Source organism: Schistocerca nitens, chromosome 1 (genome assembly GCF_023898315.1).
Source record: "Schistocerca nitens isolate TAMUIC-IGC-003100 chromosome 1, iqSchNite1.1, whole genome shotgun sequence".
NCBI classification, from domain to species: domain Eukaryota; kingdom Metazoa; phylum Arthropoda; class Insecta; order Orthoptera; family Acrididae; genus Schistocerca; species Schistocerca nitens.
Window position 1 is genome coordinate 1,189,636,916 of NC_064614.1, and position 26,649 is coordinate 1,189,663,564.

The 26,649-nt window shown below is 42.9% G+C and overlaps 1 protein-coding gene across 1 annotated transcript; it reads left to right on the plus strand.

Moving 5' to 3' along the window:
• The first annotated feature begins 1,196 nt into the window (after positions 1 to 1,196).
• LOC126233347 (cuticle protein 67-like) lies at positions 1,197 to 9,858 on the plus strand. The gene is made up of 2 exons (XM_049942858.1): positions 1,197 to 1,208; positions 9,511 to 9,858. The coding sequence occupies exons 1-2, from the start codon at positions 1,197 to 1,199 to the stop codon at positions 9,856 to 9,858; spliced, it is 360 nt and encodes a 119-aa protein (XP_049798815.1).
• The last annotated feature ends 16,791 nt before the right edge of the window (positions 9,859 to 26,649 follow it).

Below are 26,649 nucleotides of genomic sequence, written 5' to 3' on the forward strand. Positions count from 1 at the left end.
ATATATATATATATATATATATATAATGACTTTTGAACACTGTTAAGGTAAATACATTGTTTGTTCTCCATCAAAATCTTTCATTTGATAATTGTGCCTATCAGTAGATAGTATCTTCAGCAGTTAGAATGTTTTATTTAGCTGGCAGTATTGGCGCTCATTGTATTAGAGTAGTTTGAGTAACGAAGATTTTTGTGAGGTAAGTGATTCATGAAAGGTACAGGTTATTGTTAGTCAGGGCCATTCCTTTGCGGGGATTATTGAAAGTCGAATTGCGTTGCGCTAAAAATATTGTGTTTCAGTTTACTGTTGATCACAATAAGTAAAGAGACAAATATCTGAGTGTGTTCAGTTTTGCTCAGCTGTTTGAAAATCAAATAATGTAAGAGGTTTATCAGCACAGTCATTCATTAATTTATCTAAGGGGACGTTTCCCAGTTTATAAAAAATCCACTGACAAAAATAATGAAACTAGGGAAATAAAGATGTAACTGGAGTAAACTTAATCGCTCAAGGACTATCACTGGAGTAACCCTAAACGCTCAACAACTATAGGTCCTTGAAAACGGCAACCTGATGCCAGATGAGTACCGTAGCAATTGGTGACCAGCATATCGAACCGAATTTACTGCGCCACCTGTACCAATGCTGTTCAAATGGTTCGAATGGCTCTGAGCACTATGGGACTTAACATCTGAGGTCATCAATCCCCTAGAACTTAGAACTACTTAAACCTAACTGACCTAAGGACATCACACACGCCCATGCCCGAGACAGGATTCGAACCTGCGACCGTAACGGTCGCGCGGTTCCAGACTGGAGCGCCTAGAACCCCTCGGCCACAACGGCCGGCACCAATGGTGTCATAAAGAGAGAAAACAATGGACTGCTTATGTAATGCGTGAGCTCCTGGTCCGCAGATAATCTCGCCAAGGGCAGTGGTGTTGCTATGCGTGCACACACACACACACACACACACACACACACACAGACGGGTCAGTTTCTGGCCGTTACGCTACGGTGGCCAGTGAGCAGTGAACAGTAAGCAGGTCGCCCCCGATCGGGTTGTCGCCGTCTGTCCTCGAGTAGCCAGGCGCGCCCTCTCCCTGTCTGTCCCGCACCACTATATAAACGCCGCCTGCGCCCCGACAAGGCACAGTCAACTGCCCACAACGCCGACGACTACCATCAACGCCATGGCCTTCAAGGTACGCTGTCACCGCACCTACAGTGCACGTAGTGTAGTGTTCTCGCGGCACTATGTGTTGGAAATGTCTGGACTCCCAAGAGGGTCTTACAGAATATTTGCAGTTGGCGTGGTCTGTGTTAAAATAGCCTAAGATGCAGTGGGCTCTTGCTATGCTTCTTTCTTGCCGAAAGCTTCTAATTCAGTGCTACACCGACATCTGCTGTTGGTTATATAACTAGGCTCGGTACTGGATTGGAAAATTGTAGGCAGTTGGCTCAACTGGCTCTGAGCACTATGGGACTAAACTTCTGATGTCATCAGTCCCCTAGAACTTAGAACTACTTAAACCTAACGAACCTAAGAACATCACTCACATCCATGCCCGAGGCAGGATTCGAACCTGCGACCGTAGCGGTCGCGTGGCTCCAGACTGTAGTGCCTAGAACCGCTTGCCCACTCCGGCCGGTGTAGGCAGTAGGGCGCAGTACACTATTCCGCATGGAAATCCATGTTGTGATATAAAAGTAATATGTGGTGTTCCCTACGGACGTGTGGGTTATAGGACCATTGTTAATGATATCACTAGTCTGTGACTTAGCGGATAGCATCAGTTACAGTCTCAGACTTCAGTTACAGTGCGAGACTTCAGACAAATAATGAAGTTGTGCACAACGAAGCTTAATCCAATGGAAAATTGTAGTTGTAGCAGGTAAATTCTTAAAAATTACTATGTTGATGGAAAGGCAGGTAACTAACTGTGAATGAACAGAAACGAAAAGCTGATACTTTACGAGTCGTAGAAAAGGTGGTTGGGTTGGATAACATGATAAATGATTCAGAGTCAGTAATGCTAGTCTGTAAGGAACAGTGTGTGGACATATGAAATGAATCGACTGCTAAGAGCAGTAGCAGGTGACGTAAATCAAATTGTTCAAATGACTCTGAGCACTATGGGACTTAATATCTGAGGTCATCAGTCCCCTAGAACTTAGAACTACTTAAAACTAACTAACGTAAGGACGTCACACACATCCATGCCCCAGGCAGGATTCGAACCTGCGACCGTAGCGGTCACGCGGTTCCGGACTGAAGCGCCTAGAACCGCTCTGCCACAGCGGTCGGCGGTGACGTAAATGGCGTCTTCGACATACAGGTGAAACACTCGGCAGTTGCAATTTGTCGACGATGTAAGTAATTCACAGCACACAATTGTGGCCCGTCGTGCAATATTGTTCAAGTATAGTGGATTCATGAGCCTAACGGGAGAGTTTAAAAGCGTGTAAATTACACTGCCGTTATGGACCACAGACTCATTTGACTGAAGAGATACTTTGACAGAAATGCTGAAAAATGTTGCATGACACGCCCTAGACTAAAAACCATGTACTGTATATTACAAGATCCTCCTTAGAAAGTACCGCCTACCGTATTTCTGATTGGAAACTATAGATATTTGTTCACTGCTCTACGTATTAATACCGTAAAAATCGAAACGATAGGGTTAGACTAGTAATATTTTGGGCGTTTGTGTTCGAACACTCATACTCCCCACGCTTCATCAGCGAATTGGAGGGGAAGGAGCTCAGTGTGTTGCACAATAAGGAGCTCCCCCTGATGCAAACTAGATAGCTGTGCGTAACGTATAGATGCTTACGTAAAAGGGAAGCTGTAGAGAATTTAGTGTCGGGAGGTTCGCAAGTCAAAGGCTATGTAGACCCTGTAGTACCTCGTATGTGCTGTACAACGTTTGGCATAGACGAAAACACTGGTGTGGCTCAGAAAAGCAAACATTCTGCAACCAGATGAAAAGTATTAGGTAACATAGTTTGCTCATACAAAGGACAGAGACGTACTAGGGCCCCATCTCTGGAAATGACGCCACTCGTTTGTTATAAAACGTTGTCGTTGTGGAAACAGTTATGCCGCCTTCCACTTTCGACATTATTGCTCGAATCGAAGCAGCATAAATTACTTATCTAATTTCTGATTGTTACAACATTCTACACTTGTAGACTTGCATAGACCATTAGCCATGAAAAAGACAGAAGATGGGTGAAACGCGCTGTGTATCTACAGAAAAGTCTATTGCGAGTTAAACCGTTTCAGTGCGAACCCACTCAAGTTGGAAGCGAACCATCTACCAGTCGCTACGTAAACGCCTGGCTGTTTGAGCCGTCTAACCACAGAGTAGGTAGAAATAACGTACTGAACCGGTTCTGTCCACGTGATCTAGCAGTACCTGAATTTGAAGCTGTTTATATTACGCGCAGAGTAACGCAATCAACGGTTTTGTCACAGCTTCCTAACCCATGTACATGTATTCAAAAGAGGATCGTAGTTCGTGGTTGCTTGAATATTGGAACGCAAACTACGTTAATTGTTCTTCCGTTATCTGTTTAAAATTCGTGAAGCTAATTTTAAATGTTAAACACTGTCCGTCGCATAGAACATTTTTTCTATTCCACTGCCTACTTCTGGGCCTAATGTTGACAAATTATCTTAACGTTGTACTAGAAATTGTAATTGGACCACGGTCAGGTTGAATTATTTTTTAGAGAAAACCATAATTCTAAGTTTTAGCATCAATCAGCACGAATAGAAAGCAACGAAAGCTCAGATTTTACATTTCGTTTCTGACATAACCCGTGGGGATAACAGACAATTTCAGCTGAGAATAAATGGTGGAAGCAAGTGATCCTAGCCTATTTAAGGGAGTATCCGCACATACTCTGAAAGTTTCGAAAAAATATCGGAAATGACATTAGACGCATGGCGAAATAGTTTTATCCCTCAGACCACGGCCGGATCATTCCTCCATGCCTACAGATTAATGGTCAATGATGACCATTCTGTTGACGGCAGGTTAAGCACCAATCTCAGTTCCAAACAAGATTGTTACAAAATTGTTCTGGAGTGAGTAAAACCGCCAGTAACAATCTGCATCTTGTAGAAATAGTCCAGGCATTGTAGAGCACAAGGACAAGTTATAATAACAACGAACACAAAAACTACACAGCACCACCTTTTTCCTCTGGTTGAAATCTTACAGTATGGTAGAAAATTTTCATCCTCTATCCAACTGAGAGACACAAAAACAAAAAATCGAATCTTCAACGTCAACAAGTGTTTGACTATGTACGTTATTTGAGCCCAAGTCATTAATATACAATAAAGTGGCCAGTGTCATTGTAGAATTCAAAGCTCACTTCGTCATAAATTTTTCGTATTTCACAGTGCGAGATGGGGCAGTGGTTAAGACATTCAGAAAATCGGTGTTAGGCCCTCACAGACTATCCACATTGAAGTTAAACGCAGTTTTCGTGAACCACTGAGAGAGAAAGCTACAAAGAATGACATTTCGTCGTCGCATAACGTGCTATACAAAATTTTTAACACTTTATTTTCTTTTGGCACAAACGGCATCGGTCTACTGTGGCCAACATCAAAACCATAAAATGAAAGCACCAAAAGATGATTAGCGACAGGTAATGAGCAACGAAAAGCATTACATGTCGCTATTAACTTTCGCTTGCTTTCACCTTATGGTTTTGATGATGACCAGAATAGAGGAAAGAGTCATTTGACAGGGTACGTAATTTTGGAAGACTCGCAGAAAGACAGAACTTAGCACAGACGTAACACCATCTATGAATATTTATGTAAGTTGGCGTATGGGATAACAGTCAACCTTTAATAATTAGATCAATATTGGTCCCAAAATATTTGTCATACGAGTGGTAAGGCTGTTACACGCAATAGTTGAAGCAACTGTTACCTATAATTGTCATTTGCTGTATGTTAAGTATGATTCACAATGCTCCAGTGCTCCTCAAAATTTGCAGTGATCACCTGCCCGCTGAATATACACTTTAGTTCAGTGTTGCTGGGATATGGAGCAGACAATGCCAGAAGTCGTACTAGAAAAGATCATTCATAATTCGCAATTGTTACGTAAGATATCAAATTGTAACTACACAGAACGAAGTCCTATGTGTTGAAAGCTGGTTAGCTCGAAGACCAAGAAGTGGGCCCAGGTATGTCTGTTCGCTGACTGCAATAGGGTGTGCTTATGCAGGCGGATTGAAATATCCAGAAAATTCTTCACGCATTCAGTACGTTAGTGATATGACATCCAAGTTATTAGGAAATATGGCACGTGACAAACGTTTGTAGTTCTCGCCTAGAAGGCTCTTTGACTTTGCGTGAGATCTTAACGAATGATCACAATGCAAGTCAGGGTGTTAATCGAGATTCTATGATGGTATGAAGCTTGAAATATTGTCTGGTTAGTTGCTCAAGTCCACACATGATGCGTGTAAATTGTATATACCATCTGTTGTAAAGGTTGCCACTTCTGTAAATGAGAACATCGGAGCTCGTAATCTAAATATTTCCAGTTTTCTCACATACGAGAGAAAGGGCGAAGTCAAGGAAACGACAACTTCTTTTAATAAAGCCGATCTCGTCATTAGCAGGAATCAAGTCTGTGCAAGAGGTCCACTTCAGCCTGTGCACTTGGAAAGAGAGATTTCAAGTCACTAGATGCAAGTTTTAACAGAGAAGAGATGGAGATCAAGTCGAGGATCGAAGGAAGGAAGCGGTTCTGGCGCTGCAGTCCGGAACCGCGGGACTGCTACGGTCGCAGGTTCGAATCCTGCCTCGGGCATGGGTGTGTGTGATGTCCTTAGGTTAGTTAGGTTTAAGTAGTTCTAAGTTCTAGGGGACTTATGACCTAAGATGTTGAGTCCCATAGTGCTCAGAGCCATTTGCACCAACCATTTTGAAGGAAGGAATTTACGCAGTCTCTAAAATCCCATATCTCTAGGAGACTGATTCAGTTAACTGTGAAGTTACTGAAACGACAACGTCTTTTAAGTGAAACATAGGAAGTACATTTCGGCATTAGCAGGAATGAAATGTTGGGAAGTGGTCCACTCCATATGAACCTGAGCAGTGGGGTATTAAAAAAAAAAAAAAAAAAAAAAAAAAAAAAAACTGTTTCGTAAACACCTGGCTCAGGAGAGAACAGTCTTAAGTCAAACATTCGATTGAGTACAAGATATAGATACCAAAAATAGGAGATTCGATATAATCGTGAGATATATGAGACGTACATCATCTCAACTATCGCAGACAACAAAAATGAAACTGCCTTGGATAAGCATGTTATGTTCTGACAAAGGGCGCTGATTGCTGGTCTACAAAACTGCTTGGGTTTGTTTCCAAAGAAAGAAATCTATGAGTGACGCTAAGAGATAAGACAAAACGCGATAAAGATTTGTTGTATACAGAACGATTTTCATATTAAAGCAAGGAACAGAACTCAATGTGAGATGCACTCTTTGTTTTTCCGTAAGAGTCCTGTGGCCGTTATTGCAGTATCACAATGTTTACACAAAATTGTCTTCCGACTTTTAGAAGAAGGATCCAATCCATTCGTATTGACGACTACTCTTGATGCACCATTTTAGCGAAACTTTTTGTACAGGGTGACCCAAAACCTCGTTAATATTTGAAAATTGTATCTAGGTAGAGTTGTAAAAGTTAACAGACATGCTTGAAATTTCATGGGGCTTTATTGAACCCAAAAAACAAAATGAGCAGCAGTTGATGCTTCATATGATACATAAGTAATAATTAGCATAACAATTGGTTTTTCTTTATAAAAATGCTCAGTATGTAGGTCACCGTTCACCATCAACACCTTTAGTCGAGAGACAATGTTATCAGCAGCGCTGTACAACATATCAGCAGGTAGGGTGAGACATTGCCATCCTACGTTGTCTTTTAGCATCCCTGATGAGGTCGGACGATCGCGGTAGACTTGCAATTTCAGTTAAGCCCACAATCAATAATTATACTGATTGTCGTCTGGGATGGCAAGAGCGACGAAGTGATGGCTCGGCATGCGATCCTCACCAAACGAAGTGCGCAAGTGATCTTTCACACATGCACCAATATGGGGTGAAGCGTAATCCTGTTCAAAATACGTACCTTCCAGCAGGTGTTTAGTAGCCGGGCTAGAGATGATCTGACTACCTCTCTCATGAACAGTTCGTTTTATTCACGATTCTCATTCTGCGTCACCGACGTGTTGCTGTCAAGCTCCAGTTGTTGGCTAGTTTTTACACTCATTTTTGGTTTCATAAAAACACCATGTTATTTCTGGCACTAGTGTCAATATTTAGCTCCATATCTACATTATTCCGTGAATTAGGGCATTTTAAAACGTTGATGTCATTTTGGGACACACTGTATATCACTTAGAGCAGCCAAAGCCTTCATTATCTGCAAATAGTTTCGACAGTTAACACCATATGACAGACTTCATTAGTTTAAATTATTGTATATCACATATCCATTATTACAAAATATGTTACGAGGACTATTCGTCCGATCGGTCGCGAGATGGAAACCACTGCGAAAATCAAAAATGTTTTATTTACAACAGTTAGCTACACCTTCCAGCTACTGTCGATATAGTCGCCGCTCCAGCTTCGTAGCGTTGTTCCAACTTCCCAGTATCCTCGCCGTAAAAGGCAGCCGTCTGTGTTTTCCGACAATTCTCTACGCTGCTTTGCAGCTCGTCTGTGCCAAAATGTTGTCTTAATAGCCAGCGGTTCATGTAAGCAGAGACCGAACATCAGAGTGAGCCACGTCCGGGCTCAGTGGTGGACGATGAAAGACTTCCCATCAGAAAAGCTCCAGGAGCATCTTCTTTGCCCCTGCAGTGAGCTGCCGAGAATTGTCATGAGGAAGGAAATGCGTGACAGTTACGTTATGAGGGTTGCATGAAGCAGGAGAAATCACACGGCAGGCACCGATACCTCGCGGGAGACAACTTTCTAGGCATATTTCCATGCTCACTGTTCTCTCAGAATTGAAAAGAGTGACATGACACGATGGACGGGCATTCTAGAGACACTGATCAGCACAACTGTGCAAAGCTTCATCGGACTTTCACGGTGTTTTCCATTTCGCGCCCGATCGGACCTTACGTTTCAAATAGCCCTCGTACATACAGGATGTCCCAGGAGGAATGCTCAATACTGAGTGATATGACAGGAACCATCATTTGGAGCAAGAAAGTCCAGTAAACATGGGCTCTAAACTGCGTACCGTAAGAGGTATGAGCACTTCTTCAAAAGCAATACTGTGAAACAAATATCTTTGTAATATCTCTTGCAGCGGTCTCTCCGCGATATTTTCAGAAATTTTTTATAAATTATATAACTCAGTACATATCTCGAAATATCTCTTCTTATCTTACCGATTCCTAAACTTTAATATACGATGACTATCAATGCAAAGTAGTTTCAAGCCCTATTATTCCTTGGAGCGAGCATTTACTCCATGGAATAGCTTCTCTGCTATCTATGTTTTCTCTTATAAAAAGATTGATTGAGATCTTGCCGATTAGCCGTGAAAGAACGAAGATGTATATGTATGTATTGTTGAGCTAGTCGCCGTCTTGAGGAGATTCTGTATGAGAAGGAATTTAATACCTGAACTAAAGTAAGTGTGTTCACGTATTATTTAACAGATTATTATAGACAGTGTCTGCTTACTACGCTGTGTTGCACGGGATCAGTGGTGAACGTCTGATTTACACTGGATGAACCTGCCGTTTTGTATGCTCAAGATATCCAGTTTATTACTTTTAATAAATAGGCTAACACGGTCTTACCAGCAGATCTCCGGTCTTTCCCATGTTATCACCGAAAGGTAATAATTATTACAAATGTTTTCAGGAGATCGACTGACAATTTTCGTCGCACCGAGACTTCGAAATTGCTTCACTGCCTTATGGAATTTAAGTTAAGCTCAGTTTAATCAGGATAGAACAGTATTGAACTGTGTGAATGTGATAAGCCTGCTTTGTGAATGAAAATTCCCTTAATATACGCATGTTTTTTTACTATCCTGATCAGTGAAGCTAAATCAGGCCGGTGTGAGAGAGGTTTTTAAATTTTAGATCCCACAACAAAAATATTAAATCTTGTATTGCAAGCTCTTTCTTTCCCTTATTTGGGAGTAGGTGGTGTGGAAAAAACAGTTGTATAGTAAATACGGGCTCTAAAGCGAGTACCTTAAAAACTATGAGCACTTGTTCAGTAGAAAGGATGTATTTCACTGTAGCGAAGAAGAACAAGTGTTCATAGCTGTTAATGTATGCATTTGGGTTGCCTATCTTATTTTCCGGGCCTGTAATATTTTGCCCACCCAGTAATTAATGCTGCGGGAGCAAGTGGGCCAGAAGTACAGCACAGTACCAATCAGTCCTCAGACACAACTGTAACTGTCACCGCTGCACTTTACAGCTGTTCGTCCTCGCCGCCGTGCTGGCCGTGGCCCGTGCCGGCTACCTGTCCGCCCCCGCCGCCGTCTCCTACGCCGCCCCCGCCGTCTCCTACGCCGCCCCCGCAGTGGCCTACGCCGCCCCCGCTGCCTACGCGCCTGCTGCCCTCACGTCGCAGAGCTCCAACATCCTGAGGAGCTTCGGCAACCTGGGACAGGTGTCCACCTACACCAAGACCATCGACACGCCCTACTCCAGCGTCACCAAGTCTGACGTCCGCGTCAGCAACGACGCCATCGCGCACGTCGCCGCCCCCGTCGCCTACGCCGCCGCCCCCGCATACCACGCCCCCGCCTACTACCACGGTTAAGCTGGGAGTCACATGTACCCTCACGCCTGTCATGAAAATATTTATTATGAATTCACGTCATTATAAATAAAAACCTGAAAAAAAATTCGTTGTTTTGTTTGGCTGGTTGTGAAAACATACAGCCTCTCCAAGCCTGCGATTCAGAACATAGAATTCCTGCTCACATACCTGCAGTTCTGAGGTGGTTTCCTGTTGTTGTTGTGGTCTTCAGTCCTGAGACTGGTTTGATGCAGCTCTCCATGCTACTCTATCCTATGCAAGCTTCTTCATCTCCCAGTACCTACTGCAGCCTACATCCTTCTGAAACTGCTTAGTGTATTCATCTCTTGGTCTCCCTCTACGATTTTTACCCTCCACGCTGCCCTCCAATACTAAATTGGTGATCCCTCGATGTCTCAGAACATGTCCTACCAACCGATCCCTTCTTCTAGTCAAGTTGTGCCACAAGCTCCTCTTCTCCCCAATTCTATTCAATGCCTCCTCATTAGTTATGTAATCTACCCATCTAATCTTCAGCATTCTTCTGTAGCACCACATTTCGAAAGTTTCTATTCTCTTCTTGTCTAAGCTATTTATCGTCCACGTTTCACTTCCATACATGGCTACACTCCTTACATATACTTTCAGAAATGACTTCCTCACATTTAAATCTATACTCGATGTTAACAAATTTTTCTTCTTCAGAAACACTTTCCTTGCCATTGCCAGTCTACATTTTATATCCTCTCTACTTCGACCATCATCAGCTATTTTGCTCCCCAAATAGCAAAACTCCTTTACTACTTTAAGTGTCTCATTTCCTAATCTAATTCCCTCAGCATCACCCGACTTAATTCGACTACTTTCCATTATCCTCGTTTTGCTTTTGTTGATGTGGTTTCCTATATGTCCATAATACCTCACTGATTTCTAAGATGGTATTCTCCGGTCAGAAACATATGTAACTTAACATTCGTTGTAACAATGATCACATTGTTTTCGCACGGAAATGTTAACAAGTGTTATGCAGAATGATTCACCTGCCCTTACCTATGCGACCGAGTGAGGTGGCGCATTGGCTAGCACACTGGACTAGCATTCGGGAGGACGGCGGTACAATCCCGCGTCCGGCCATCCTGATTTAGGTTTTCCGTGATTTCCCTAAATCGCTCCAGGAAAATGCCGGGATGGTTCCTTTGAAAGGGCACGGCCGACTTCCCTCCTCTTCCTTCCCTAATCCGATGAGACCGATGACTTCGCTGTCTGGTCTCCTCCGCCAAAAACTACCCAACAACAACCTTACCTATGGGTTTTATGCGAGCTGGAAAGCCATCAAATACAACACATATGATTTTAATATTCTCTCGCTCGCTACGTGCAAACTATGTCCTACAGAATGGAAAATGGAAATTAGAGTTTGGCGTCATTGGCCTGGAGGCTCCTTACGGGGCAGGTCCGGCCGCCTTAGTGCATGTCTTATTACATTCGACGCTACATTGAGCGACCTGCGCGCCAGATGGGGACGAAATGATGATGAAGACAACACAACATCTAGTCCCTGAGCGGAGAAAATCCCCGACCCAGTCAGGAATCGAACCCGGCCCCGTAGGACGGCAATCCGTCACGCTGACCACTCAGCTATCGGGGCGGACGTCCTACAGAATAAATGAACAGGACCTATTGGTAGGAAATTTAATGTATCTAAATTTTGAACCAGGATGAGTTTTCTCTAGAGGTCTTAAAATGGCTCTGAGCACTATGGGACTCAACTGCTGTGGTCATCAGTCCCCTAGAACTTAGAACTACATAAACCTAACTAACCTAAGGACATCACACACATCCATGCCCGAGGCAGGATTCGAACCTGCGACCGCAGCAGCAGCGCGGCTCCGGACTGGAGCGCCTAGAACCGCACGACCACCGCGGCCGGCTAGAGGTCTTAGTTTTGGAATTATTCAAGAAAAACGTCCAAAAGAGACCTTCCAATGCCTTCTTCTTGAATAATTCTAAAAGCGTGGCCTTCTTAGAAAAGCGTCCTGTTCATTTTTTTCTGTAGAACTAATAGTTTGCGCGTAGCGAGTGAGAGAATATTCATATCTCACATACAGTTTTGAAGGTGTTGTAGCTTTCATGAAACCCATAGCTGAATCGCACTGTACACACTTATGCTACAATACATTTAGTCGTACGTTAGCATAAGTGGTAGGTGAATAGTCTGGTCTTTCATACTGTACGAGGTGCGACAATAAAGTAATTTGACTGATTTTCTTTGCAAGATGTGGCAACCCTGCAGGCTTTTGTTGGCACAATATCTTTGACCTTGGTCTATAAGCTGCTTCTAGTCCAAGTGGCTCATCGATACATTTGCTTAGTCGTGAGCTGTGCTGTAATAAGTTAACTGAGGACACGACGTACTTGTATAAGCGATTCCTTGTCCTATACCATTCGCGTCTATCTAATACATGGATTGCTAAATATTTAAATTGGACTAAGTAATGTTATGAATTTTATACTTTTTCCTTAGTACTGGTGGATTGTATGCGACTTACCATTCCCTCCAAACTCTCGCTCAATTCCTGGATGTAATACCAGTACTTACTTAATTTTTCACTCATTAGTATTGATAGACATGGGCGGTTCAGTGACTGTCAATGGAAACAGAGCATTTAGGTTTTAACTCTGCTTTTATTCATGTTTGAATTAACTTGCATGTCGTAATTTCTCAACACATCTATTCCGCAAGTCAGTGATAGTGCTTTACTGTAGCACTTTTACAATAGCGAGAGCTAATAAGCATATTCTTAGGTCTGTCTTCAAGTAACGCTGACCATAAACATATAAACACTCTTTCTCTATTCCAAGTTAAAGGAAAAGCTAACGCTGATGACTTATCAAAGAATCAGCTATGTAAAAGTTTCAGACAAAATATCGATTGGTAGTAATTTTTAGTAGAAATTATGTAAAAAAATATTTAAATCAGTTGCCTGGGCAGACGGGCAGATACCACTACAGACGGAAAATAATAATGTGCCTCTGTGCATGCCTTAATCGTATCTTATTCGCATGATCCCTACTCGAGATATACGAGGGTAAGTCAGTTCTTATCCGCAAAGTATTTATAAAATTTTATTGTAATCAAATAGGAAACTTACAAGCACATCATTTTTCGACATAGTCCCCTTGCGTTTCAACGCACTTGGTCCATCGTTGTACAAGCTTCCTGATGCCCTCATGAAAGAAGTTTCTCGGTTGAGCTCGGGACTATATGGAGGGTGATCCGGTACTTCAAATTTCAAGTTTCTGGAGAGTTTCAGCAGTGTGGGCAGCAGTATGCGGACGGGCATTGTCGTGTAGCAACACAACACCTTTCGACAGAAATCCTCGGCGTCTGCTTCGAATTGCAAGCTTTAGATTGGCAGTAAGCATCTCACTGTAACGTAAACTGTTTATTATTGTGCCCCTTTCCCCATAATGTTCCAGTACTGGACCTTGTACGTCCCAAATAACGGTAAGCATCAGTTTTACTGCGGACGGTTGGGTCTTGAACTTTTTCTCGCACGGCGAATTTGAATGTTTCCATTCAATACTCTGCCGTTTACTCTCCGGCTCGTAATGATGGATCCATGTTTCGCACCATCAATGATCCTGTCTAAGAAATTGTTCCCTTCGTTACCATAGCGATCCAAATGTTTTTTGCAGATGTCCAAGCGCGTTTGTTTATGCAACTGAGTGAGTTGTTTTGGACTCATCTTGCACAAACTTTATGAAACGCAACTCTGTTGTGGATGATTTCATAGGCAGAACCGTGACTAATTTGCAGACGATGTGCCACTTCGTCAATAGTTAATCATCTGCCGAAGAGAATCATTTCACGTGAACGCTCAATTGTTTCTTCATTTGTGGCAGTAAACGGTCGTCCGGCTTCTTCATCGTGTGTAACACTTGTGCGACCATTTCGGAATTTTTCAATCCATTCGTAGACACTCCGTTGTGGCAAAACACTGATCCCGTGCTGTACCGGAAGTCTTCGATGAATTTCGGCCCCTGATACGCCTTCCGACCAGAAAAAACGGATCACTGGACGTTGTTCATCTTTGGTGCAAATGGACAGCGGAGCAGCCATGATTAACAGCACGGCAGCGATAACGAAACTGACCTAGCAGATTGAAAATTGCAAAGATATAACAATAAGTAAACAAATCATGCGTCATCAACGTGAAACGACAGTGCTACCAAAAGAAACAAAAATATAACTAAATTGAGGATAATAATGGACTTACCCTCGTACATTGATGCGTCACAACATTGTGACCACCGCCCGCCACGAGACAGATGGTCGCGTTGCAGAACGACAAGGAAAGTGTAGCAGAGACGAACAGGGAATCATTGTAGCCACAATACAAGTCGCAAATGGGAAAATCCGTTGACGTAAGAGACCTTGAAGAAGGGCATATTGTTGTGACCCAACGCGAGTTCTCTAAATCTATCCGTCAGGGTTTCGGGAGAATTGCCCCGTCTTCCTTCCAAGAATTCGCACTGATGTGCGCGAGCATTTCTGTTACAGTTGACAAGTACTGAACCGTCCTGTTTCATTGCCAACAAATTCGCCTCGGAATTCGTTCCAGGTATATTGTTATTTCTACTTGATAAGAACTCTAAACAATATCTGCATCGTTGGGTTCAGGGATTTTAAAAGTAGTACTTCTCTGACAGATGAAGTGGACTGTATTTTATTTCTAAATAGCCTTCTTTTTCCGTGTTAACATTTGCGCTTTTTGCTTGATGTTCGGAGGTTTAATACGACAAAAAATGGTTCAAATGGCTCTGAGCACTATGGGACTTAACATCTATGGTCATCAGTCCCCTAGAACTTAGAACTACTTAAACCTAACTAACCTAAGAACAGCACACAGCACCCAGCCATCACGAGGCAGAGAAAATCCCTGACCCCACCGGGAATCGAACCTTGGAACCCGGGCGTGGGAAGCGAGAACGCTACCGCACGACCACGAGATGCGGGCTTAATATGACAGGCCAAGGTGATGAAGACCGATGATCTAAAATGAATTAGCAGATACGCCTTGTCATTGTTAGGGCATAGTTCGGAAGAAAATTCCCCAGAAAATACAAAAAGGGAAATACGACATACATGTGTTAATGTAAAGATATCTTACAGCCTTTAACGTCACCTACTCGCTCTAAATGTTTGCGTCTGATATTATATATTCTTCCGAGGCATGTAACCTGTGAGGCTGCCTTTGAAGTCGGTACATGTGATTCGATTTATATATACGGATCGAAAGGAAAATGAGTGTTCTGTCACCAACAACAGCAAATGTTTTCCCGCGTTTGGTTTGCTGCCCACTGTAGCAGCCGGTACGGAATGAGTGCGTTAGAGTAATCAAGGGAAAGTAAGTAAGTGTGAACGTAAAGCACTGCCAGTGGTCGCTCCAGTTTAATATGCTTAGCACCCGGCCTCGTTACTCGACAGTAGAGCGTTCGTATCCTGCGTAGAGCACGAATAAGAAATTCTTGTACTGATAGCGAAAACATTGCAGCGAACACGAGTAGTGATACCAGTTAAATGATGATTTTTAACGCTGAGAACTTGCTTGCTGACAATACAAAGGAAATTTCTTCCCTCTGTTGAGATACAGACAGCAGAGTAGAATTAGGCTGTGTGTTATAACACCCCAAGACAAAATATTGGTGTTACTTCGGCCATCATACGTTGAGACGTGTTTTGTCATCATTTTTATCCATATGACACCTAGTACTCGATAATGGTCTTCTATTCGGCGTTTTTGTGTGTTACTGACTTCAGCTACGTCTGTGTAGGCATCCTGGTGGTGTTGCGGGCATGCAGTAAGGGAAGAATGTTAAATGGAAGAGAGACGAATGGGCGCTCATTACAGCTAAGATACAGCCCGGAAACGATGAAATCCACCAAGCGGTTTTGACAAATCTCACATTGATGTAGCGCTGTGGCTGGAAACAAGAATCTCTGAAATGGTGAAGCTGTCGTGATCACCTGTGGGAAGCGGTTGAAGGATTGTGAGATAACGTATAGGCCGAATGATATTGGACGACCTCGTCGCATCAGGTCTGAGGATACCCCACTGTGTAATCCAGGACAGGCAGCGATCTGTGGCAGATCTGATGACTGAGTATAATGCTGGTGCAGGCGCAAGTGTTTCGGAGCACACCGTTCATTGTTGGAGACGGAGCTCTACATCACACGACCCCCAACGTGTTCCTGTGTTGCTCCAACGACACTGTCGGTTACGAGTGCAGTCGGCACAGCATCACTGAGTTTTCACCATGGAACTGTGGGGGCAGGTTCCTCTGCCATGTGATGTTTTGGTGTGAGTTTGTGAGTGTTTTGACATCGACAAGGTTGGCTTCAGAGATATATGTTCTGTGACGTCACAAGAGACGAAAGAAGATTGTCTTGTTTTAGAGAGTTGTAAATGTATCGTTGCTTAGGTAACATGCCGATTCATTTCTTATAAAATTGTATAATAAAGAAGTTTTGAGTTATTAGTGTGTGTTTACCTTAGTTAAACACCGCCAACAAGTGGTGACCCCGACATTTCCGGGTTTGCACAGCCAGCTCGCATTATTTGTGGATGTATCAGATTTTGTAGCTGGTGCTGTGTTGCAACAGTGGCAAGATGAACAATGGAAACCTATTGTATTTTCAAATAAGTTCACGATGGCACAGAAGAAGTATTCCACATATGACAGAACTACTTAGTATACGAGGCGTGTTATTTTTAAGTAAGTACAGTTTTGAAATTTAAAAAAGACATGCTAAGATATCTCAATAATTTTATTTTTACATGAACGCCCGTACCTTAATCTACGCACTGACGCCATTACAGTCTGATTCTTCCTGGTTTACGCAGTGTACAGAGTGTTTAAGATGCCTCCGATAATCGTGAGTCCCGCCGACTGTGAAGTACGGGCTGTTATAAGATTTCTTAGTGCTAAAGGCCTAAAGGCGATCGATATTCATCGTGAGATCTGTGCAGTTTACGGAGAAAATATTATGAGTGATGGAATCGTAAGAAAGTGGGTGAGAGCATTTAAAGATGACCGCACAAGTGTGCATGTGAACAACGGAGTTAATGAAAGTTTGGTGAAGGAAGTGGACAATAAGGTGAGAGAAAACAGACGCTTTACGATTTCCTCCTTGCGGGATGACTTTCCTAATGTTTCTCGTAGTGTTTTGTATTACCGAAAATTGTGAGCACGTTGAGTACGGAAAATGTTGACGGATGTGCACAAAACCTAACGTTTAGACAGTGCATTGACTTTCCTTGAGCGGTACCACAACGACGCTGATGATTTCTTAAGCCATATTGTTACGGGCGATGAAACGTGGGTGGCCTACGTCACACCAGAATCAAAGCAACAGTCCATGGAAGTTGAGCAACGGCATCGTTTTGCTGCAAGACAATGCACGTCCGCATGTGGCGAATCAGACCTAAGATCTCATCACATCTTTTCGATGGGAAACTCTAGATCATCCTCCGTACAGCCCCGATCTTGCGCCCATTGACTACTATTTGTTCCTGCACCTGAAGGAACACGTGGACGGTCAGCGTCTTCAAGACGATGACGAAGTCAAAACAGTGGTGATGCAGTGGTTAACAAGTCAGGCGGCAGACTTCTATGAGGAAGGTATTCAAAAACTGACACAACGTTATGACAAGTGCCTCAATATTGACGGAAATTATGTCGAAAAGTAAAGTACAGCCTTTCATGTAAAAATAAAATTATTGAGATATCTTGGCACGTCTTTTTTTAATTTCAAAACGGTACTTACTTAAAAAACACGCCTCGTATATATCACTGTCAAGTATTTCAAATATCTGTTAGAAGGTAGAGAATTTGTTATTTAAACTGATCATGCCCCTCTAACATATGCATTCAAGCAGAAGAATTAGAAACCAACGCCAATCCAGTTACGTTATCTGCAGTATATTTCACACTTTACTTCAGATTTGCGACATACTTCTGGTAAAGCAAATGTTGTCGCTGATAGCTTTTCAAGGCTTGAAGAATTGGTTCCAATTAACTGTGAAGAGGCAGCCCAAGTACAAGAAAAGGACGAAGAGCTTCATACTATTTGACTCAGACAGGAAAGCAGTTGTGGTGTAATGTCTCGACACAATGTATTCGACCTTATATTTCTGAACAATTACGTTATGCTATTTTTCAGCATTATCATAATTTGGCTCATCCAGGTATCAAGAAAACTGTAATAATGATTACATCAGGATCTGTCTGGATGAATATGAAAAAGACATTGCAAATGGATCTCGAGGATGTAATGCTTGTCAAAAAAAACAAGGTATCGAGAATGCACATTCACCAATAGGACACTTTCCCGACACTCATGAACGCTTTAAAGTAATTCATCTGAATTTGATAGGGCCAATGCCTCCTTCTGAGCCGGCCGGGGTGGTCGAGCGGTTCTAGGCGCTACAGTCTGGAACCACGCGACCGCTACGGTCGCAGGTTCGAATCCTGCCTCGGGCATGGATGTGTGTGACGTCCTTAGGTTAGTTAGGTTTAAATAGTTCTAAGTTCTAGGGGACTGATGACCTCAGAAGTTAAGTCCCATAGTGGTCAGAGCCATTTCAACCATTTGAACCTCCTTCTGATGAATATACGTATTGCTTAATATGCATCGGTAGAGTTACGAATTGGACAGAGGTAATACCACTTCGCGATATACAAGCAGAAGCTGTAGCTCAAGCTTCCTTTAATTGTTGGATTACTTGATTTGGCACACGTTATCAAACAGTAATGGATCGCGGAAGACAATCTAATTCTGGGCTATTTCAAGCACTATCAGAAATATATGGTTGTAATCAAACTCAAAAGTATTGCATATCATCCTCAATCCAATGGAAAAATAGAAAGATTTCAACGCACACTTAAAGCAGCAATCCGTTCACATTCAACTACGAAATGGACTCAAACAATACCTATAATCCTTCGTGGTCTTCGTTGCTCAGTCAGAGAAAGCACGAATGCTACGATAGCAGAAATGGTTTATGGTTTACCCATAAGGATACCTGGTGATTTTTTTCAAGAAGACGGAACAAGAAGGGATTCAGACTTACCCCAATTTGTTTCACAACTAAAACAATATATGAAACGGCTGAAACCTGTGCAAATAGCTCACAAAATAAAACAGACACCATTTGTATACAAGGACCTCGGCACGTCAACACACATATTTGTAAGGGTTGACAGAGTTAAAAAGTCGTTAGAACCTCCATATGAAGGCCCATACGAAGTCGTGGAAAGAACACCAAAATTTTTTGGACTCGGAATGAAAGACCAAGTAAAAAACATTACCATCGACAGATTGAAACATGCATATTTGCTAAACGAAGACATTAAATTGCCGTAAGATACTCCAGTTTCACCACCACCCCAGGACAAACAACCTGAAGACAAAAAACCACGAACATCAAGATCGGGTCGCGTAATTCGATTTCCCGCAAGACTAGTGGAAGTGGTACAGTGAATTGTGACCGTCTTACTGAGAAGGGGGTGATGTGGGAGCAGGTTGCTCTGCCATATGGTGTTTTGGGGTGTGTTAGTGAGTGTTTTGACATCGATAAGGTTGGCTTCAGGGACATATGGTCTGTGACGTCACAAGAGACGAAAGAAGATTGTCTTGTTTTAGAGTGCTGTAAATGTATCGTCGTCTAAGCATCACGTCGACTCATGTCTTATAAAATTGCATAATAAAGAAGTTATGAGTTCTTATTTGTGTGTGTTTACTTTAGTTAGACACCACCAATAGATCAATAGAAACGTGTCGCCTGTCGAATGAACCGCATTTCTTGTTACACCAGGTCGATGGCTGGGTCCTTACACGCCGTCATCCACACAAAACGAGTGACTGCTTGAAACGTGCACCGCGCCAGAGATGTAAGCCAATGAGAGAAGAATTATGCTGTAGGGTACACTGAGTTGTGCTTCTATGGGAGCTACGATAGTACTCGAAGACACCATGACAGAAGTGAACTACGAGAACATTATTGCTCCCCACCTGCGTCCCTTCATGGTTGAAGTATTCTCTGATGGCGACATCCACTAGCAAGATAACTCTCCGCAACACAAGGCCAGTTTCGTGCTGCAGTGGTTTGTGAAATATGATAATGAACTGACATTGATGTTTTATCTAGTAAATGCCCCGATCTGTACCCACTGGGACACATATCGTGCCCCAGCTGAGTGACCACAAACCATTGTCCCGTAATTTTCGGAAAGTTAGTGACCTATGAGTGGACTTCTAGTGCCACATACTTCTGGAAACCTATGAAGGACTTCTAGAATCCATGTGAGAATCGCTGCTGGACTGTGTTTGAAAAACGGACCAACACGCTATTAAACAGGTGGTCATAATATTTGGTTCATCAGTGAAATTGCCCTGTCATTATCCGTAAGTTGTCGTAACGCCGCTGCAGAATTTCTCTGATGGATACGCCCCATAAGGGGTTACTGTTTGTAAGAAGGACTTACTTCTATCCCACCCTAAACTGGCATTGGTCTGGTCTCGGCCATATTCGTAAAAACTCAGTTTGCCACTCTTTCTCCCTTCCATACTTAGCAATTGTTGGGTGTGGTTAACATTATGACTAGCGTGTTGCTGTGCAATAGTCTTGAATAATAAAAAGGTACGTCATTAAGTGATATTTATTCGATGCCGCCAAATACACCGTCCCTCTCAGCTGAAAAACTTGTAGAAAACTCTTTGTCACTGCAGCAACTTATGCATTGTGTTTCAGGACTTCATCAGAAAATTTTGAGGGATGGTACATCACACAAAGACAATTTTGTTTTTTACAGAGTGTTTACGTTTTGTTCCAGCGTTTATAAGTTATGCTTATGGTCATGGTGCGTACCGCCATCTAACGGTCTGCTACGCAGTTCCTGGTGAGTTTGCAGTTCTGTGGAGTCATAGCATTCCTGTGATTCAGCTTGTGTTGTAATGCTGTATCTTCAATGGCGTGCGTCCCACCAGTGCTGTTTTCAGTTCGTGTTGTACGAGTAATATTGCGTCTTAGCCCGCTCGGTTGGCCGTGCGGTGCGGTCTAACGCACGGCTTTCCGGGTGGGAAGGAGCGCCTGGTCCACGGCACGAATCCGCCCGGCGAACTTGTGTCGAGGTCCGGTGAGCCGGCCAGTCTGTGGATGGTTTTTAGGCGGTTTTCCATCTGCCTCGGCGAATGCGGGCTGGTTCCCCTTATTCCGCCTCGGCTACACTATGTCGACGATTGCAGCGCAAACAAGTTCTCCACGTACGTGTACACCACCATTACTCTACCACGCAAACATAGGGGTTACATTCGTCTGGTGTGAGACGTTCGCTGGGGGGTCCACCGGGGGCTGAACCGCACAATAACCCTGGGTTCGGTGTGGGGGGGCGGAGAAGTGAAGTAGACTGCGGTAGTCGTCGTGGGGTTACGGACCACTGCGGCTGCGGCGGGGACGGAGCCTCTCCGTCGTTTCTAGGCCCCCAGTTAACATACAATACAATACAATGTTGCATCTTTAACGTCGTGCATCTTGCTAGTCCTGAATTCAGTTTTTCTTACTGTTAACACCGAATTGACTTGATGACCTCACTGACTTGATTATGTTGTGAGGGATCCACTTGCAACTGGAGCCCGATTTTGTAATATAATTCATGAAAAATGACCCGAAACGATTGTCATATGAAGAAGAGATTGTATTTTTGACACCACTGAACCAAAGATGTTGCCTGAGTGGCAGAATCGCTTGTAAGTAGGGGCGCACGGGGCGCAGTAGCAATTGGCGTGGCACTCTGTCATAGGTAAGATGTCCGCACCTGGTAGCTGAGTGGTCAGCGCGACAGAATGCCTCTCCTAAAGTCCCGGGTTCGATTCCCGGCTGGGTCGTAGATTTACTCCGCTCAGGGACTGGGTGTTACGTTGTCCTAATCATCACCATTTCATCCCCATAGACGCGCAGGTTTTTTAAGTGGCGTCAAATTGAAAGACTTGCACCAGACAAACAGTCCACCCGACGGGAGGCACTATTCATACGACGACGACATAGGTAGGATGTAAGACTTAAAGCTAGTGACCAGCTGGGAGAATTTAGTTGTTGGTCTATGGACGAATGATATTATTTATACTCACACAGAGCCAGTAAATACTAGGTCGTAGTTATTTCTATAAAAGTGTAAAGTGTGTTATTAATTTGTGAGGCTGTAAGATTATCTGGAATTGAAGTAATGTTGATCGATAACAAATACTGAGCACTGCCCATGCCAATTACGGAAGAGTAATGAACTGATACTGTAACTCAAAGATGAAGCAACTGGAACAAATTTGCAAGGTAATGAAATTTTGTATGTTTAGTTTTAAATATACAGAAAAGCAATGTGGATTTCATTAATTTTTACAATGCTGACCCTTGAATGTAGGAACCAAGTATTCTCCATCAGATTTAATGTATAAATTACGTAAGCCAGATTTGCAATATTTTATGTGTTTTGTAATCCTGATAAAGAGAAGTTAAATTTTGGAATCTATTTTGTCAAACGATGCCAGACTTTTTTTCATGTTAAAATCCAAGTGTTTTTAACTACGACAGTAAGTGAGAATTGTAGAACAGTTGAGAAGTTCACTGATTTTGAAATTAATGGAAAATGTTTCATATTAGATTCTGTGAAGGAGAAACTTTATTATGAATACTTTTTTCAAACGGAAGCGTTTGGTGTTAGGATACCCCCCTTATCAGTACCTCATCCTCTTGCATAAGCTTTTCCAGTGTTCCACTTTTCCAGACTAAGCTACTTCCATACTATTCGAAATCGTTGGCTAAAAAATTTCCTCTGCGTGGCTCCGCTTTTGTACATGACCCACCCACTACCTTAATGGTATAGTTAACGAGCTGAATGTCACTGCGTGCACACATTTGTATGTTTTTAGTGGACGGTTATCCTTCTACCGTGCGACAGTGTTACATGATAAAAATGGGTCCCTCGTTATTGAAATTATCACGTAAATTGCTATCCGCACAAAAAATTTCGTTATAATTTTCTGTACAATTCTTGGGGAGCTGTTCGGAAACATGAACGACGGTATCTTTCTGTGCCTGATGTTTCATCTCCTAATGCTGGAGACATCATCAGAGGCTACAAAGACGCAGTTAGCAAGCCAATTTGTTTCTGCGTATTACACACCCCTGAAGTCGTAAAGTCGCCACACGAGTGCCACCGTGGTGTTGCACCAAACTGTATAATGCAGCTTCCATTGAGAATGAGTTGGCACTATTTGCTTTATTTACCAATAAGGCTCACAATTTGACTAGTTTGAATACTTCTTACTTACAATTAAAATATTGTGGTGGCTTTGAAGTGTTATTGCCTCTCCGCACATCCTAGAATACTAATAGTAGGACCGCCATGGAACTATAGTACGCGAGAAACGAATGTGGTGGTTTCCTGGTTCCTGCGCATTATCATGTAGCGGCAGCATTGCATTTAGCCCGCTAAGGGGGCTTGAAATGGTTGTTACTGCGCTCTGCTTTCCCACCTAGGTGGGCATTGTGGGTTCGATAGACTGGTGTGGTTTAGAAAGTTGGAAAGTTGTGGTAACTTCCTGTGGGACCAAACTTCTAAGGTCATCGGTCGCTAGACTTACACACTACTTATCCTGACTTAAACTAACTTACGCTAAGGACAACACACATACCAATGCCCGGGGGAGGACTCGAACCTCCGACGTGCGGCAGCTGCCGAACCGTGGCAAGGCGCCTTAAACCGCACGGCTACCCCGCGCGGCTGGGGTCTAGAGGTGATTGTGAGCGCAGCAAGGCAGATGGTTCAGGAAAACTTTATTATCCATCCAGTTAGAGCAGACACAGGTGAGCGCCCTGGACTAGCGGACGCACCCTGACGTTGATCGACGTGGTCTTAGTATCGGCGTAGCGGTGACGACAGTCCCTGAAGGTCAGGCACGCTGTTGGAAGCCGGCCTGCTGACAGGCGCTAAGCAGCACCTGGTGAAGCTGGTGCAACATTCTTGCAGGCCGGAGCGACTGCGCTTAGATTAGTCAGCGAAGACTAGGCGAAGGCTTCAGTCGACTCCCTGGTTATACCGACGGCGTCGAACTTCGGACCCCGAGGAGCGTACCTGCTGACTGGCCGGAGGAAACTGTCTGACCGTGCACAGAGGTTCGCTGCACGCTGCCGCAGAACTCTTCAGTGACACCTTGGATGTTGGTGGGCACCTATATGGAACATCCTCGCGCCGGAACATTTTGCTGTCCGGCAGCGGTGAGACGCACCGAGAATTGGATTTTTTCCACAGTTTGATGTGGACTGTGTCGTCAGTCGTGTGTCGTCGAGATGGTAAGTGGGTCGCTTTGTCCCCTCGTTCTCTGACGTTGCGGTATCCCGTCCACTCCGTAGCGGACTAGTGCTACCGATTTATTCAAGTTGACTAGATGACAGTTGCACTTTTGTTCTTTAAAATTGGTGTTAATGGTTGTTTTAGTAGTTTCAATGTACACTGGCCCACATGTGCAAGGTTACATATACACAGTTCAGTTCGCTAAGTTTTAATCTGAAAAAACTAACTGCGTCTTTATAGTTTCTAATGATGTTTCCAGCATTAAGAGACGAAACTTGAAGCAAACAATGATGCCCTAGATTTCGGCGTAGCGCCCATACAACTAAAATTAACAATGATGTAAGTATAAGCATACTGCAGGCTGTTTCACTTAACTTCTTCACGTACAATATCTTTCACACTTTTAACGTAACGTGTTCTATTTCTTAGCTAATCAGTAAATACAAAGTACTCATGATGTATTTACCAATGAATTTTTTTAATGTCCATCCTTGTGACTGGAGGTCTTGGGGACCACGGTCGTTCACTACTGTAAGAAAACGAAACGCCTACAGCCGTCCTTATGATCTTACTTACTTTACAGCTATTAGTTTCGGTCCTTCAGTGCACCATATTCAGACCTTAGTTGGTGCCCCCTTCAGCATCGACAAAGGGCTGAAGACAGCGCGTTGAAGCGCCAAAACTGGTGGCTACACAATAAGACCGTAAGGATAGCTGTAGGCGATTCATTTTTTTTTTCTCCCGCCGTTAGATCATAGGAAACATAATGTTAAGTTCATTTCTGTGAACGAGTCGTTTCCAAATTACGAGTTCGTGTGTAGATTAAAATTTTAACGATCTATTTCATAGGTACGGCAAGAAGTCACAGCGTAAATAACTTGCCTGTTTCATTTTTTGTAATTATTCGAAATATGTGATTTCATTTAACATTTTTTAAACCTTGACAGGAAGATGGTTTATCAAATCAACTTTTCAGTCGAGGCTGTGTAATTGTAACGATCCAGCAAACAAATATTTATTTCCTCCCTTCGGAATAATTAACCAGCACAGTTAACAGAAGTGCCTCAGAAACACGATTATGTATCTTTCCTATCAGACAGCCTTTCGTTATGAGATACAACACACGGAAAGGAGATTTTCAATGTTTTTCATTTTTGTTCTTCTGAAAATTAAAAAATAACTGGCGCAGGGACTCCAAACAAAGCGGCGATATCTCCTCGCGGTTGCTGGCCGTCCGCTAAACGCTGCCGCTCTGACCGGGGCGCAGTGCGCAAACTCCCATCAAAACCTGGACATAATAGAAAAATTGACATAAAATCTTACAAATGTATGTTCATTATAGATTTCTTGGCTCGATAATAGGAATCCGATGTCGGAATTACAAAACTGAAAATATCGGGTCAAAAATTACAAATTTTGAAGATTCGAGTTAAACTTCCGAGCGTGAAGTATTGTGACGTCGTCGATAACGAATTAGAAGTCGAAATTGCCACATTGAAATGTTTTATCCGATATTTTGAATGAATCCGAAGACGCCAGAAGCCGGTGGAATACGACATGCATCGTTTTCGCACTGGAATATTAGCATGTAAAATCTTCACGGTAATGCTTCCTGCACGTCTTCAGATAGCCAACAAATCGTCAACAGAGCAGCTTAGAGTTTGACATATCCGTTCATCAAAAGTATGTGGGCTGATGTCGACATCGGGCATTATTGCAGGACGTTGTGAGTCTTGTGAAGTTGACACCCGACTTTCGAGAAATATACATTTTTTTAGAGTTCTTCGTAGATATATTTTAGGTGGAGAGTTCTCCTTACAAAATTTGAATAGTTTTGCAGCATTTCGCGAAGAAAAAAACAATATACCTCTGGGAACTTTTAATCTTGTAAAAGAAGTATTTACCAAATTGCGAAAAACATGCGTTCACGTTTCCGAATAGCTCACCAAGAATTGTACAGAAAACCATAATGAAATTTTTTGCGCAGATAGCAATTTACGTGATAATTTCAATAACGAGGGACCCATTTTTATCATGTAACACTGTCGCACGGTAGAAGAATGAACTAAAAACATACAAATGTGTGCACACAGGGACATTTCAGCTCGTTAACTATACCATTAAGGTAGTGGGAGAACCATGTACAAAAGCGGAGCCATGCAGCGGAAATTTTTTAGCCAACGATTTCGAATAATGCAGTAGTAGCTTATTCTGGAAAAGTGAAGCGCTGGAAAAGCTTATGCAAGAGGATGAGTTACTGATAAGGGGATATCCTAACACCAAACGCTTCCGTTTGAAAACTGTATTCAAAGTAAAATTTGTCCTTCATAAAATCTAGTAAGAAACATTTTACATTAATTCAAAATCAGTGAACTTCTCAACTGTTCTACAATTCTCATT